The 17,040-nt window shown below is 40.3% G+C and overlaps 1 protein-coding gene across 1 annotated transcript in view; it reads right to left on the bottom strand.

Moving 5' to 3' along the window:
• Window positions 1-14,559: 14,559 nt before the first annotated feature.
• The window catches only part of LOC140482897 (4F2 cell-surface antigen heavy chain-like), a 175,936-nt gene continuing 173,455 nt past the window's right edge, over window positions 14,560-17,040 (bottom strand). Inside the window, exon 4 of the mRNA XM_072580625.1 lies at window positions 14,560-14,913. Within this exon, the coding sequence (XP_072436726.1) occupies window positions 14,575-14,913 (339 nt within the window). The 3' untranslated portion in view covers window positions 14,560-14,574. The remainder of the gene's footprint in view (window positions 14,914-17,040) is intronic.

Below are 17,040 nucleotides of genomic sequence, written 5' to 3'. Positions count from 1 at the left end.
CATCTGCATGAAAAAGTTGCCCCTTCGGTCCCTTTTAAATATTGCCCCTCTCACCCTAACCCTCTAGTTTTGGACTTCCCTACCTATTTACCATATCCATGCCCTCATGATGTAATAAATCTCTATGAGGTCACGCTGCAGCTTCTGACACTCCACAGAAAATAGCCCCAGCCTATTCAGCCTTTCCATTTTGCTCAAACCTTCCAACCCCAATAACATCCTTGTAAATCTTTTCTGAACCCTTTCAAGTTTCACAACATCCTTCCAATAGCAAGAAGACCAGAACTGAATGATAAATTCCAAAAGTAGCCTAACCAGTGTCCTGTACAGCCACAACATGACCTCCCAACTCCTGTACTCAATACACTGACCAATAAAGGCAAGCATACCAAATGCTTTCTTCACTATCCTATCTACCTGGGACTCTACTTTAAAGAAACTATGAACCTGCACTCCAAGGTGTCTGTGTTCAACAACACAAAAAGGATCTTACCATTAAGTGTTTAATTCCTGCTCTGATTTGTCTTTCCAAAAAGCAGCACCTCATATTTATCTAAATTAAACTCCATCTGCCACTCCTTGGCTCACCAGCCCATCAGATCAAGATCACATTTTACTCTGAGGTAAACTTCTTCATCGTCCACTATACTGCCATTTTTGATGTCATCTGCAAATTTACTAACCATGCCTCCTATGTTCACATCCAAATCATTTATATAACTGACAAGAAACAGTGGACCCAGCACCGATCCTTGTGGCACCAGGTCTCCAGTCTGAAAAACAACCTTCCACCAACCTCTGTCTTCTACCTTTGAGCCAGTCCTGGATCCAAATGGCTAGTTCTCCCTGTGTTCCATGAGATCTAACCTTGCTAACCAGTCCACCATGAAGAACCTCAAACACCTTACTAAAGTCCATATTGATCATGTTCACTGTTCTGCCCTCATCAATCCTCTTTGTTATTTCTTCAAAACATTCAATTTACATTAGTGAGACGTGATTTCCCACGCACAAAGCCATGTCAACTATTCCTAATCAGTCCTTACCTTTCCAAATACATGTAAATCCTAACCATCTAGATTCCCTCCAACAACTTGCCCACCACCAATGTCAGACTCACCGTGTATAGTTCCCTGGCTTGTCCTTACCACCTTTTTAAAACAGTGGCACAACATTAGCTAACCTACAGTCTTCTGGCACCTCACCTGTGACTATCAATAATACAAACATCTCAGCAAAGAGCCCAGTAATCACTTCCCTAGCTTCCCACAAAGTTCTAGGCTAAACCCAATTAGGTCCCAGGGATTTATCCACTTCTATGCATCTTAAGATGCCTGGCACCACCTCCTCTGTACTATGGATATTTTTCAAGATGTCGCTATTTATTTTCCCAAGTTCTCTAGCTTCCATGTCTCCTCCACAGTAAACATTGATGCAAATTACTCACTTACCTCACCCATGTTCCCCAGTTCCACTTCATAGACAGCCTTGCTGATCTTTCAATGGCCCTATTCTCTCCCTAGTTACCATTTTGTCCTTAATGAATTTGTCGAACCCTTTGGATTCTCCTTAACTCTATTTGCCAAAGCTATTTCATGTCCCCTTTTTGCCCTCCTGATTTCCCTCTTAACTATACTTCTGCTGCATTTATACTCTTCTAGGAATTCACTCAATCCCTGCTGTCTATACCTGACTATGCTTCCTTCGGTTCCTTGACCAAAACACAATTTCTCTAGTCATCCAGTATTCCCTACACCTACCAACCTTGCCCTTTACCCTTAAGGAACATATTGTCTCTGGACTCTCTTTATCTCATTTTTGAAGTCTTCACACTTCCCAGTCGTCCCTTTACCTGCGAATGTCTGCCCCCAGTCAACTTTTGGAAGTTCTTGCCTAACATGATCAAAATTGGCCTTCCTCCAATATAAAACTTTAACTTTTAGATATGGCCTATCCTGTTCCATCATTATTTGAAAACTAATAGAATTATGGTCGCTGGCCCGAAAGTGCTCCCCCAGACACCTCAATCACTTGCCCTGCCTTATTATCCAAGAGTAGGTCCAGTTTTGCACCTTCTCTATTAGGTGCATCCATATACTGAATCAGAAAATGTTCTTGTACATGCAACAAATTCCTCTCCATCCAAAGCCCTTAACACTATGGTAGTTCCAATCTATGTTTGGAAAGTTAAAATTCCTGACCTTGATTACCCTTTTACTCTTGCAGATAACTGAGATCTCCTTACAAGTTTGCTACTCAATTTCCCATTGACTATTAGGGGGTCTATAGTACAATCCTAACAAAGTGATCATCCTTTTCTTATTTCTCAGTGTCACACTATTATGGACCAGGCCAGACCCCCTCAAAATATTTTAAGAGGTAAACCAGACCCTAACTTTTCTTATTTTAAAGGCAGAAATGAAGTAGATGCAACTGGTCAAACCACTTGGCTTTAAGCAAACAGAATTTATTTAAACACTAAAGTTGAAACACGAACAAAAGAAAACAGAATTTAAAATAACTTGACTGTTGGAAAACTTAACTGACCCTATACAGCAACTTAACTCAGGAACTGTTCCAATCCAGTAACATCCCATCAACACACCCTTTGGCAAAAAGGTAAATTGAAATATAGATTCTTACAGGCAGGAGGGAAAAACATCCAAAGAGATTTCAGAGAGAAAAGTCAGTCAGGAAACATCTGCTGAAGCTTGCAATCTTCCTGGACTCCAGCATCTTGTGGCCACTCCCGTGCCATTATTAAACTAGGCTCTTCCTAAACCCTTCGGCAGCTCTGCTTCGACAACCTCACTAAAATAAAAACCAAGGAGAAAACAACCTTGTTTATGTGACAACATTGTCACAACCCAACTAACTTCCTCGGACAAATTCTTAGGAATATCCTTCTTAAGTACAGCAGTAATGCTATCCCTAATCAAAAACGCCACTCCCCCTCCTCTTTTGTCCCCATTTCGATCCTTCCTATAGCATCTGTACCCTGGAACGTTAAATTGCCAGTCCTGTCCATCCCTGAGCCACATTTCTGTACTTACTAGGATATCCAAGTCCCATGTTCTGAACCATGCACTGACTTCTTCTCCCTTACCTGTCAGATCTCTCACATTGAAATAAATGCAGTTTAGTTTATCAGCCCTACATTCTCTTTATTTTGCCTGCCTGCCCTAACTGTTTGCTTTTCTCCTTTTCCCAACTGCACCAGTCTCAGACTGATCTCTTAACTCACTATGTCCTGGGTTGCATCACCCTGCCTCTTACTAGTTTAAATCTTACAGAGCAACTTTTGCAAATTTCCCCACCAATACATTAGCCCCAGTTTACTTCAGGTGCAATCCATCATTCTTGTACAGCTCGCTTCTACCTCCGAACAGATTCCAATGATCCAAAATATGAATCCTTCTCCCCTGCACCAGCACCTCAGCCAAGCATTCATCAGCTCTATCCTCCTATTCCTAACCTCACTAGCTCATGACACCGAAAGTATTCCAGATATGACTACCCTACTTCTTAAGTTCCTGCCTAACTTGCTATTTTCTCACCTCAGAATCTCATCCTTTACTCTTCCTCTGTCATTAGTTCCAATTTGGATAATGGCCTCCTGCTGGTCTTTCTCCCCTTTGAGAATATTCCACACCCTCTCTGAGATATCCTTGATCCTGGCACCAGGGAGGCAACACACCATTCTGATGTCTCATTGTCAGCCGCAGATACATCTGTCTGTCCCTCTGATTGAAGAGTCCCCTATTACAATTGATCTCTTGGAACCTGACATCCCCTTGTTACAGTAGAGCCAACAGAAACTTGGCTGTTGATGCTATAATCCCCTGATAGTCCATCACTCCCTATATTTTCCAAAACAGCATATTTGTTTGAGTTGAGGATAGCCATAGAAGACTCCTGCAGTATCTGCCTACCCCTCCTATCTTTCGTGGAGGTAACCCATTTACCTGACTATATCAAAGACCGAAGGTGCTGGAAAAGCTCACCAGGTTTGGCCACATCTGTGAAGAGAAATCAGAGTTGATGTTTTGGGTCTGGTGACCCTTCCCCAGATGAGCCTTTCCGAGAACTGCTGCTTTTGTTTCTGATTTACAGCATCTGCAGCTCTTTCAGTTTTTACCTGACTGTATCTGCGGTTTTCCTCCCTTCTTGAAAGTTCAATGAAAAATGAAGAAAATCGTAGATGCTTAAAAGTTCATGCCCCTCTGAGCATGGTTCATGTCATGAATGTGCCCACTGAAACTATATAAGAGGCCTTTTTGTAGATCCACTGCCACAATTCTTCTTATTGGTATTAATCTAAGTTACTGATACTATGTGGGAAAGGATTCCTGACACAAAGTGTTTGGCAGAAAGTAGGCTCAATTTTGACAAATAATAGATTTATTACATATTAGTTAATAGCTAATTGCATTTCAGCTGATTAACATGAGAATCCATTGTAAAACCTCAGGCTTGACTAAAGAATACGCATTAAGTTTAGTTACAGAGACTCGGCACTGAACTGGAACCAAATGAAAATACAACTAAAATATTGGCTAGTTCTTCTCAAGAAGTTCCTCTTGATATTATTGAATCAAAAAATGATATTACACACCTCTGAAGTGGGTGGGACTTGAACTGGGCCCCTCTGGCTCAGAGGTGGGGATATTACTATTTCACCACAACATCCCTAATAAATGGCAACTCACTTCATCAGACAAGGATTCACAGCTGCTTGTCTTCTTCGCTTTGTTTCAGCAGCTGAATCATTTTTTAAATAAATAGCACCCAACACAAAATTGAATTCATAGCAGACAAGCCACTTTATATTCTACAGCATTTTTACCACTATGCCAGCACCTCTAATGCACTCTGATATTTTTAACCAACCTACTCATCAAGTAGGTAGGACTTGAACTTGGACCATCTAATCCAGAGTTAGGGATATTTCGACTGTGCTACAGGATCCCTATAGCATTCCCTTATATCCTGATGGATGGAGCTTATCTCATGTCAGTTATCCAATTCAGATACTAAGGTGCCTTGTACAACACAGGCCATGCCAGGAGCAGCACGAGGCATAATACCTCATTAAAAATGAGGCTAAAACAACCAAAGAACTGCTGCTTCTGGAAATCTAAAACAGAAGGTAGATTGGTGGAGTTAATGTTTCAGGTCCAGTGACTATTCTTCAGACCTTGGGCCGAAATGTTACTCTGTTTTCTCTCCATAGGTGCTGCCAGACCTGCAGATATTCTTCAGCAATTTGTTTTATTCCTAAAAATGAAATTTCAACCTGGTGAAGCTACAGCACAGGACTTTGTTCCATGTCAAACAATGAAAGCAGACTGAGATAGACAAAGCTAAGCATATCCAACCCAAACACTATCTGTCAGTCTACTTTTGATCAACCAAAATTAATGGAAGTTGTTGTCAATGTTGCAATCAAGTGATACATACTCAGCAGTAGTTTAGATTAGAGTTGTGCTGGAAAAGCAGAGCAGGTCAGGCAGCATCCGAGCAGCAGGAAAATCGATGTTTCGGGCAAAAGCCCTGCATCAGAATGAAGGGTAATGTCGTAGCCCCTTCCCCCGCGCAAAAGGTCAGTAGTAGGGATGTTTGCTGATGATTCCACAATGTTCTACACAATTTGCATCACATCAGATATTGAAACAGTCATATGCACATGTAGCATGACCAGGACAAGATTCATATTTGGGCTGATAATTGGCCTGAACTATTTATTTCTTTGTACCACACAAGTGTCAGACAATGACCATTTCCAACAAGAGAGAATCTAACCAGCTCCCTTTGACATTCAATGCATTACCATTGTTCAATCACTGCTATCAACATTCTGCATCATCATTGAGCAGAAACTGAACTGGATCAGCCATATAAACACTGTGGCTACAACAACAGATCATAAGGTAGGAATTCCATCATGAGAAATTTATTTCGTAACTGCACAAAGTTTGTGCACAACTTACAAGGCACAAGTCAGAAATGTGACAGAATACTGTCCACCTGCCTGGATGATCACAGTTCCAGTATCACTCAAAGGACTTAACACCACCCATAACAACACAACCTGCTTGATTAACACTTCACCCTATCTCAAAATCCACCACCAAGACTAAATCATGTGGTCCATCTACAAAATGTACTGCAGCAACTTACCAAGGCGTTTTTAACAGAATTTTCCAAACTCACGACGTTTATCGCCCAGAAAGACAAGGACAGTAGATGCATGGTGCTCCGTCACCTGCAAGTACCTTCCTCTTGCAAAAAATATACACTGTTCTGACTGGAAAATATATTACCATTCAATTCTTGTCGCTGGTCAAAATCATGAAACCCCACCACTAATAGCACTGTTAACATACTATACAGAGGAAGGACAATTAGGGACACCCTATATATGCTGGCCTCTGCCCACACCCCATGAATAAACAAAATATATAATTTTGACATTGGAGATTAAAGTGTTAAATATATATGATAGTCTATATGCTTTTTCTTTCGATGGGGGTTGGAGAAATTATACTTTCCATTGAGGTGCTCAGATTCTTTGAAAGAGATTTTTTGCAAAAAGCAGCTGACTTTCAATAAATGATCATATGGCCAAACTGCCTGGGATTAAGTAATAAAAAAACAAGTCAACCACAGAAGTTAACCATACAAGTGTGAAGATTATAGATTTGTTCTGTTCAAGCAAATTTGTTGAATTTAGAAAAGTCTGGTCGCAGAAATTCTATCAAAAGTTTAAAGTATTCAGCCATAATTGAATGGCGAAGCAGACTGGATGGGCTGAATGTCCCAGTTTCTGCTCTTGTGTCTTATGGTCTTATATCTCAGGAGCAGACACTAACTGGGAGTGCATTGATGAGCCATCACTAGGCTTATAGTGGAGACGGAAGTTTTACCTTTTGCTCAATTTTCTTCTCACATCTAAAGGTGGCTGATACTGATGAAGCTAGATTTTCCTGGAAAAGTTGCTAGCTGTTGTCAGAGGCTGTAGCTTGAGGACAGCCACTTTAATTTTCTATGCTAATTTCTTCTGTAAGACCTTATCAAAAGCCTTCTGAATGTCTAAGTAATCTACATCCAATAGTTTCCCCTTATCAACTCTACTCGTTACATCCTTGAAAAATTCCAGTAATGTGTCAAGCATGAACTCCCTTTCATAAATGGGTGCTGATTCTATCCAATCCTGTCACAGTTTTTCAAGTATTCAGTTATTAAAGATTTTCTAACAAAAAAGAAATTGCTGGAAAAGCTCAGCAGATCTGGCAGCATCTGTGGTGAGAAATCTCTCTCCACCGATGTTGCCAGACCTGCTAAGCTTTTCCAGCAATTTCTGTTTTTGCTTCTGATTTACAGCATCCACAGTTTTTTTCCGTTTTTATTACATTTTTGTAATGGGTTCTAGCATTTTCCCAACTATCATTTACAGGCTAACCATGTATAATACTTTATTTTCTGTCTACCATATTTAAATAAAGAGGTTACATTAGCAACCCTCCAATCAACTGGAACAATTCCAGAGTCTAAAGAAAATTCAAATATGATGACCAATACATCTATCTATTATTTCTAGGACCACTTCCTAAGGTAATTGAGATATTTATTATCAAGGCCTGGAAAATTTATTGGTCTTTAATTCCATCAATTCCCTCAAGATCCAGGGGCTCCTGGGAAGTTAAATTTCCCTCTGAAAGGACTTACTTCATGAGTCAGTGGCCTCCATTTTCAGCACCAGCAGGAGGAGTGAGAGCAAGGACCAGGGGCTGTTGGAAATGTAAATTAATCCATTAAAAACTTACCTCGTGAATAGACGGAGCACACGCTGAGCAGGAGCAGACACAGGACAGCTGAGTAAGTGAGGTAATATATTTGGGCGGTTGCTTTATCTGAAACACTACTTAGGCAGTGTCTCCCATCCATCTCCTCCACTAACCAAAAAAAAAGTTTTGTGTGCCAGATTGGTAACATTAGATTCCTACAGCATGGAAACAGGCCCTTCAGCCCAAACCAAGTAACAAAGCCAGACCCATTCCCCTACCCTATATTTACCCCTGACTAATGCACCGAAAACTATGGGCAATTTAGCACACCGATTCACCTGACCTGCACATTGTTGGATTGTGGGAGGAAACCAGAACACCCGGAGGAAACCCATGCAGGCACTGGGAGAATGTGCAAACTCCACACAGACAGTCATCTGAGATTGGAATCAAACCCAGATCCCTAGAGCTGTGAGGTAGCAGTGTAACCACCATGCCACCCTAAGGTTACTAGTTTTTTTTCAATAGTTCCTTTGGGAATTCAGAACAGTGGGAATGGATGTTAGGACAGTTGAATGCTCCTCCTGTAGAATGTGGGAGGTAAGGGTCATACTAGTGTCCCCACTGACTTCATCTGCGGGAAATGCGCCCAACTCCAGCTCCTCGGAAACCGCATTGAGGGAACTTAAGTGGGAGCTGGATGAACTTCAGAGTTTAGGAACATGGTGGGGGGGGGTAATTGAGAGGAGTTACAGGGAGGTAGTTACACCTCAGGTACAGGAAAAAGGTAAATGGGTTACAGTCAGAGGATGGAAAAGGAATAGGCAGGCAGTGTAGCAATCCCCTGTGGCTGTTCCCCTCAATAACAAATATACAGTTTTAGATACTGTTGGCAGTTTTGGATACTGCTGGTAAGCCAAGGAGTGCAAGCCTTTGCCACAGAGTCTGTCCCTGTTGCTCAGAAAGGAAGGAGGGAGAGGAGTAAAGCATTAGTCATTGGCGGCTCCATAGTTAGGGGGACAAGAGGAGATTCTGTGGGAACGAGAGACTCACGTTTGGTGTGTTGCCTCCCAGGTGCCAGGGTCCATGATATCTTGGATCATGTTTCCAAGATCCTTAAGGGGGAGGGGGAGTAGTCGTAGGTCATGATCCACATAGGCACCAACGACATAGGTAGGAAAAGGGATGAGGATGTCATGCAGAAAATAAAGGAGCTAGGGTGGAAGCTTAGGGCTAGAACAAACAGAGTTGTTATCTCTGGTTTGTTAACCGTGCCACGTGCTAATGAAGCAAAGAAAAGGGAGAGAGAGCAGTTGAACACTTGGCTACAGGGATGGTGCAGGAGTGAGGGATTCAGATACCTGGATAATTGGGGCTCACTCTGGGTTAGGTAGGACCTCTACAAATGGGATGTTCTACACCTGAACCAGAGGGGTACCAATATACTGGGGGTGGATGGGTAGATTTACTAATACTATCCAGGAGGGTTTAAACTAATTCAGCAGGAGGATGGGAACCTGAATTGTAGCTCCAGTGTACAGGAGGTTGAGAATAGTGAGGTCATAAATAAGATTTCAAGGTCGCAGGAGTGTACCAGCAGGCAGGAAGGTGGTTTGAAGTGTATCTACTTCAATGCCAGGAGGATCTGGAATGAAGTGGGTGAGTTCGCAGCATGGATAGGTACCTAGAATAGGATACATGGATTTGGAGACATGGATAGAGCAGGAACAGGAATGGTTATTGCAGGTTTTAGGGTTTAGATATTTCAGTAAGAACAGGGGGAGGCGTGGCAATGTTGGTCAAGGATATATTAAGTTGGCAGAAAGGACGTTGATGAGAACTCATCTACTGAGGTAGTATGGACTGAGGTAAGAAACAGGAAAGGAGAGGCCACCGTTTTGGGAGATTTCTATAGGTCTCCGAATAGGTCCAGAGATGTAGAGGAAAGGAATGTAAAGATGATTCTGAATAGGAGCAAAAGTAACAGGGTAGTTGTTATGGGGGACTTTAACTTTCCAAATATTGACTGGAAATATTTAATACTTTAGATGGGTCGGTTTTTGTGCAATCTGTACAGGTGGGTTTCCTGACACAGTATGTGGACAGGTCCAACAAGAGACTAGGCCACATTGGAATTGGTACTGTGTAATGAACCCAGCCAGGTGTTAGATTTGGAGCACTTTGGTGATAGTGACCACAATTTAGTTGTGTTTACTTTAACGATGGAAACTGATAGGGATATAACGCAGGGCAAGAGTTATAGCTGGGGGAAAGGCAATTAAGATAGAATTAGGCAAGATTTAAGACGCATAGGATGGGGAAGGAAACTGCAGGCGATGGACAGAATTGAAATATGGAGCTTGTTCAAGGACCAGTTACTGCATGTCTTTGATAGGTATGCATCTGTCAGGCAGGGAGGAAACAGTCGAGTGAGGGAACCATGGTTTCCTAAAGAAGTTGAATCTCTTCTCAACAGGAAGGAGACTTATGTAAAGATGAGAGGAGAAGGCTCAATTAGGGTGCTTGAGAATTACAAGTTAGCCAGGAAGGACCTAAAGAGAGAGCTAAGAAGACCAGGAGGGGACATGAGAATCTTTGGCAGGTAGATTAAGGAAAACCCTAAAACTTTCTATAGGTATGTCAGGAATAAAGGAATCACTAGAGTAAGATTAGGACCAGTCAAGGACAATAATGGGAAGTTGTGAGTGGAGTCCAAGGAAATAGGAGAGGCACTAAATGAATATTTTTCATCAGTATTCACACAGGAGAAAGATAATATTGTCGAGGAGAATACTGAGATATAGGCTACTGCACTAGACGGGATTGAGGTTCATAAGGAAGAGGTGTCAGCAACTCTGGAAAGTGTGAAAATAGGTGAGTCCCCTGGGATAGATGGGATTTAACCTAGGATTCTCTGGGAAGCTAGGTAGGAGATTGCAGAGCCTTTGGCTTTGATCTTTATATCGTCATTGTCTACAGGAACAGTGCCAGAAGACTGGAGGATAGTAAATGTTTTTGCCTTGTTCAAGAAGGGGAGTAGGGACTGCCCTGGTAATTATCGACCAGTGAGCCTTACTTCAGCTGTGGGTAAAGTGTTGGGAAGGATTATAAGAGATAGGATTTATTATCATCTAGAAAGGAATAACTTGATTAGGGATAGTCAGCACAGTTTTGTGAAGGGTCGGTTGCGCCTCACAAACCTTATTGAGTTCTTTGAGAAGATGGATGAGGGTAAATTGGTTGATGTAATCCATATGGATTTCAGTAAAGTGTTTGATATAGTTTCCCACTGTAGGCTATTGCAGAAAATATGGAGATATAGGATAGAGAGTGATTTAGCGGTTTAGATAAGAAATTGGCTAATTATAAGAAGATAGAGGGTGATGGTTGATGGGAAATGTTCATCCTGGAGTTCAGTTACTAGTGGTATACTGCAAGGATTTGTTTTGGGGCCACTGCGGTTTGTCATTTTCATAAATGATCTGGATGAGGGTGTAGAAGGATGGGTTAGTAAATTTGTGGATAACATTAATGTCGGTGGAGTTGTGGACAGAGTGGAAGGCTGTTGTGGGTTACAGAGAGATATAAATAAACTGCAGAGCTGGCTGAGATGTGGTAAGTGGAGTTTAATGTGGAGAAGTGTGAGGTAATTCACTTTGAAAGGAGTAACAGGAAAGCTGGGCTAATGGTAAGATTCTTGGTAGCGTGGATGAGCCGAGAGATCTCGGTGTCCATATGCTTGGATAGATCCCTAAAATTTGCCACCCAGGCTGATCGGGTTGTTAAGAAGGCATACGGTATGTTAGCTTTCATTGGCAGAGAAATTGTGTTTCAGAGCCATGAGGTCATGTTGCAGCTGTACAAAACTCTGATGAGACCGTATTTGGAGTATTGCATACACTTCTGGTCACCGCATTATAGGAAGGATGTGGAAGTACTGGAAAGGGTTCAGCGGAGATTTACCAGGATGTTGCCTGGTCTTACGAGGAATGGCTGAGAGACTTGAGGCTGTTTTTGTTAGAGGGAAGAAGGTTGAAAGAGGACTTAATAGAGACATATAAGATAACCAGAGGATTACATAGAGTGGACAGTGAGAGTCTTTTTCCTCAGATGGTGATGGCTAACATGAGGGAACATAGCTTTAAATTGAAGGGTGATAAATATAGGACAAATATCAGAAGTAGGTTCTTTACTGAGAGAGTAGTAATGTCATGGAACACCCTTCCTGTAACAGTCGTAGACTTGCCAACTTTAAGGGCATTTAAATGGTCATTGGATATACATTTGGGTGAAAATAGAATAGTGTGGGTTTGATGGGCTTCAGATTGGTTTCACAGGTCGGCACAACATCGAGGGCTGAAGAGCCTGCACTGTGCTGTAGTATTCTATGTTCTATGTTCTAACACTATCACCCTCCCAATACTGATTTCTTTCAGCTCCGCTCTTTCAATGGACCATGTCAACTGAACCTTGTCAATGGACATTTTGGGGATGCTATTTATGTTCTCTTGTGGTCAGAACTAAAATATGTATTTAAGTGGTTTGCCATCTCTTTGTTCTCCATTATAACCTTTCCTGTTTCTGATTGTAAGGGACCTGCATTTGTCATTAATCTCTTCCTCTTCACATACCTATAGTTTTTACTGTCATTTTGACTGTTCTCCACAGCCTTTCTTTCACACTCTACTTTCTCCCTTTTAATCCATTCCTTTTGTATTCCTTTGCTGAAATCTAAGCGACTCCAATCCTCATATCTGCTGCTTACTTTGGCCAATTTGATTCTGATTTGTATGACTCCTCCTTGGGTCTAATAATATCCCTAATTTCCCTTGTTAGCCATGGCTGGGCCATCTTTCCAATTTTATTTTTGTGCTGGACAAGAATGGAAAATGTTTACAGTTCCTCAGACACTCTTTAAATGTTTCCCAATGCCAAAGCATTGTCATTCTTTAAAGTAATGTTCTCCAATTTATCATAGCCAACTCATGCCTAATACCACTGAAATTTTGTTCAATTAGATTCAGGATCATAATCAACTGTATCACTCTCCATTTTTGGATTGATCCTAAATTGGGGGATGAACCTTCAAGATTTGGTAAGGAAAGAGAATTTTAAGGAAGGAATGAAATGTAGAACTGAGTTCACAGAATAAGTCTTAGAGTTAAGTTAACGCTGTTTAATTTATTTTTGTGTAGTCCCGTCTGATATTAGTTAAAAATTTGATTTTTTTGTTTATTTGGTTAATTATTGATCGTTTGAATTAAAAAAAATTAAACAGTAACAATATCTCCAGCAACATCAAAGTGATACATTTGAATTGCCTACAGCATTTGATTGATAAGAAGGAATATGGTGTGTTGGCATTTATTGGTAGGTAGGGGGATTGAGTTTCAGAGTCACGAGGTCATGCTTCAGCTGTACAAGACACTGGTAAGGCTGCACCTGGAGTATTTCATGCAGTTCTGGTCACCGCATTATAGAAAGGATGTGGAAGCTTTGGGAAGTGTTCAGAAGAGATTTACTAGGATGTTGCCTAGTATGGAAGGAAGGCTGTACGAGGAAAGACTGAAGGAACTGAGGCTGTTTTCATCGGAGAGAAGAAGGTTGAAAGGTGACTTAATCGAGATGTATAAGATAATCAAAGGGTTAGATAGGGTGGACAGTGGGAGCCTTTTTCCTCAGATGGTGAAGGCTAACATGAGGGCCATAGCTTTAAACTGAAGGGTGATAGATTTGGGACAGATATTAGGGGTAGTTTCTTCATTCAGAGAGTAATAGAGGTGTGGAACGGCCTGCCTGCAACAGTAGTAGACTCGCTGATGTTAAGGGCATTTAAATGGGCATTGGACATACATATGGATAATAACGGAATGGTGTACATTAGATGGGCATCAGATTATTCTCACAGGTCGGCGCAACATCGAGGGCCAAAGGGCCTGTATTGCATTGTAACGTTCTATGTTATATGTTCTATGTTCTATTACAGTAAGCTTCTTTAAAATCCTGTGCTGATGCTATTGATGAAAGAGCAGCGCTCAGAAAGTTTGTGCTTCCAAATAAACCTGTTGGACTATAACCTAGTGTTGTGCAATTTTTAACAATTTTTTGCCACCGTCGATGGCATTTTATGGTGACCTCAATTGGATCAATGTTTCTTGTATCTTCCTCAGTCCAGACATGAGGATTTTAAAAATTTATTTGCAAGATATGGCTAATTTCCCATTGCTAGGCTCCAGAAACATGGTAATGTACCTACTCCTTGTTGTAATCTTTGTGGAAGATGGCACTTCTATAATAATGTGTTTTGCTGAATTTCAGATATGTCAAGAAGCATTTCCATAGGAACACAATTAAAATTAAAGAGATGTTAATTAAGCAGTTGGATGCTATAATGCAATGCATGGCTGGAAAACTACAATGAAGGACTAATCATGGCTCAATGGCCTTCAATATGTTTGTTGTGATATTGTGATGTTAAAATCAAACTAGAAAATAAAATAATTGGAGTGAATTACAATTAAAATGGATATAGTCTATGTAACTGAGTGTTGCACAGTTTGTTTCACAGTGACAAATATAAAATATAAATTCACTCATATTATGTTCAATTTCTGAGATCATTACCTTAAACTGAACATTTATTGATGTAAATTCTTATTTATAGCTGATGTTGTTTTAAATAAATAAACATATAGACCTGATATTTAAGTAGTTTCATTTATTGTATGAAAAGCAATCAATGAGTTTGTTTTTCAACATGCATATACTGTACTTTAATTAGACACATTTATCCTTCTGGATCGTTGAATTTTAGCATATATCCTGTGTTTGCTTCAATTTGTATTTCATTCAAAATGATTTCCTGCAATGATGACAAACCTCTTGACTTTGCTAATATCACAGCAGATGGAGGCAAATGTAGCCCAGAAAAATCTAATGTAGTTGTGCCACCAAAATTCAAAATAACCAAAATTCCTGATAGATCCCATTTTCTCGTGAATGCAAGTAAGTCTGTTGAATTTTCCAAAATAATAAAGTCACCAAACTGTAGAGATTTTTCTTCACTTCTTAACCTTCCAAGACTCCAGAAATATGATAAAGTTGAAAGTGGGTCATCAGCTTGTTTCTGTTAAAATCAAAGAAAACTCTTAGGTCCTAAGTTAAATATCTTATGATCATGGAACCATGCAGCACAAAGGATGTCATATTGAAAGATCTGTCCATTGATTGTCCATGTCCTTTACTTTCCCAAGAGTTTTGTTATTCTTATTGCTCCATATATTTATCTATTTTTCTAAAATTAATTTTGAATCTGCTTCTCCTACACTTTCAAGAAATGTATTCCAGTTAAAATCACATGCATTGCCCAACCCTGCCCTCCATGTCACAAAACTATATCCTGCTGTTTTGAACTAGTGGGCAGGAAACCCACAGGAAAGAAGTAGGATCCTACTTTGAAAATACAGGACTGAATGTGACAATTTCATTTAGTTTAAGCGAAGTTGTGAGTGGGGCGGGGAGGGGGTTTGTGCTCAGCAAGGATAAACAGTAGGGATGGGAAGTTACTATTAGCTCCCATACCAGGCATGGTCTGATGGAAGCTGGATTTGCACTTAGAATTTTCCATAATGAGATTTCAATATTCCTTTGGGAGGAGCACCTCTATTTTTCCAAGACTCATAAGTAATCCTAATGTCTCCTTTTAATCAGGTTAACATCTTTCTTTCTGACCAAGACCAGATACAAATTCCCCAATCCTTTTCAGAACCTTGCCTTGACAAACCCAATTTGCAATTCAAACTGTGATTACAATGTATTTCTTTCGTTATGTACATCTTTCGTGTTTAATATATTTTAAGGATATGAATATACAGTCTTTTTAAAAGGTTAATGAAAAGACTTTGTAACTCTTTTAAACAGGGCATTTCTTGCTGGTCACTCTGTATTGTGATAACTACTTGCTTGTTGAAGACCACTTTCAGAGGTTCATGACTGTTGGCTTCAAATTCCGCTTTGAATATTGTTTGGAGTGGTTGGTGATCAGCCTCCAATACGAAAGCAGCTTCACAGCTTAGCTGTCCTGCTTCTTAAAATAACTGCTGTTGTGAAACTGACTGTCATCTTTAAAAAAAATCTCAATATTGTTTTTCCTAAGAAAGCTGATTTACAAAGATTCCAGAAATTACTATCTATGTTTGGTGATACCTGTTTACACATGCCAGACTTACAGATATGTGAATGTATCACAACTTATCTCCTAAGCCTTCAGAAAATAATTATCATTAGCCAGAAGTGTTTTTCCCCCCAAAATTAATCTCTGCAGAGAGAAATGTAATGAAGGTGTAAGGAATACTGTACCTTTAAGAGAGTTGAAGGACTTAGCAAGCACCCAGAGTGCTGGAGAATTTACAATGTAACATTTGGTCCAGCAGCTGGCAGTACCTGGCTTGCTACAAGACAAATAACAAATTCAAATTCGGCCAATCAAGTTTGAATTTGCCTCAAGATACTAAACTCCAATCAAGTTTGAATTTGGCATTTTGTCAATATCAAAATCAATGAAATGATCAGATGTTTTGAGGTATAAGACTGAGAAAAATTGAACGGTTCGAGGAGAACTGCCAAGCCACCAACATATACAGACTGCCCACAGAGTAGCTCGCTTAAAAATACCTTTATCTAGAAACAACCTGTGAAACAGAAACTCTGTGAAGAAGAAATGAAGTCAGAGGAAGATACAAAGAGAAGATTTGACATTTGGCTGGTTTGGTATTCGAATTGTTTGGTAAATCCTAATCGGGGGTGGGGGGTTATCGGACCAGGATTATAGAAGGGAAAGTATAAGATAGATTAGAGAAAGGAATTGTAAATAGTTGTTAGTTAAGTATTCTCTGTTAGTTTTTACTTTAGTGATCTTTAGGCTAGTTCTTGGCCTCTCAAATTTTCACAGCTTATAGCACAGGGTGAATCTTTTCTGTGTGTCAGGTTTAAATTAACAGAAGGGTTTACCCATGTCAGACTAAACATAGTCATTTTGATAGATGGGTGTTTGCTTTAAAAATAGATAGGACCTTTGAGGCTCTGAGAGATTATTCTGCTGGAGGAGTTTAAAAACTCACTTCCAGATGTGGTAAGAATTCACGTGGAGGAACCAAAAGTTCAGGAAGTGAGAAGGGCAGCAGAATTAGCAGATAAGTACATGTTGGTACATAAGGCAAGCTTCTGGCCAGAGTTTTGTCCTGTGAGGGATAGA

This window comes from Chiloscyllium punctatum, chromosome 11 (assembly GCF_047496795.1).
Source record: "Chiloscyllium punctatum isolate Juve2018m chromosome 11, sChiPun1.3, whole genome shotgun sequence".
Taxonomy (NCBI): Eukaryota; Metazoa; Chordata; class Chondrichthyes; order Orectolobiformes; family Hemiscylliidae; genus Chiloscyllium; species Chiloscyllium punctatum.
This window is presented reverse-complemented; position numbering and strand designations above follow the sequence as displayed.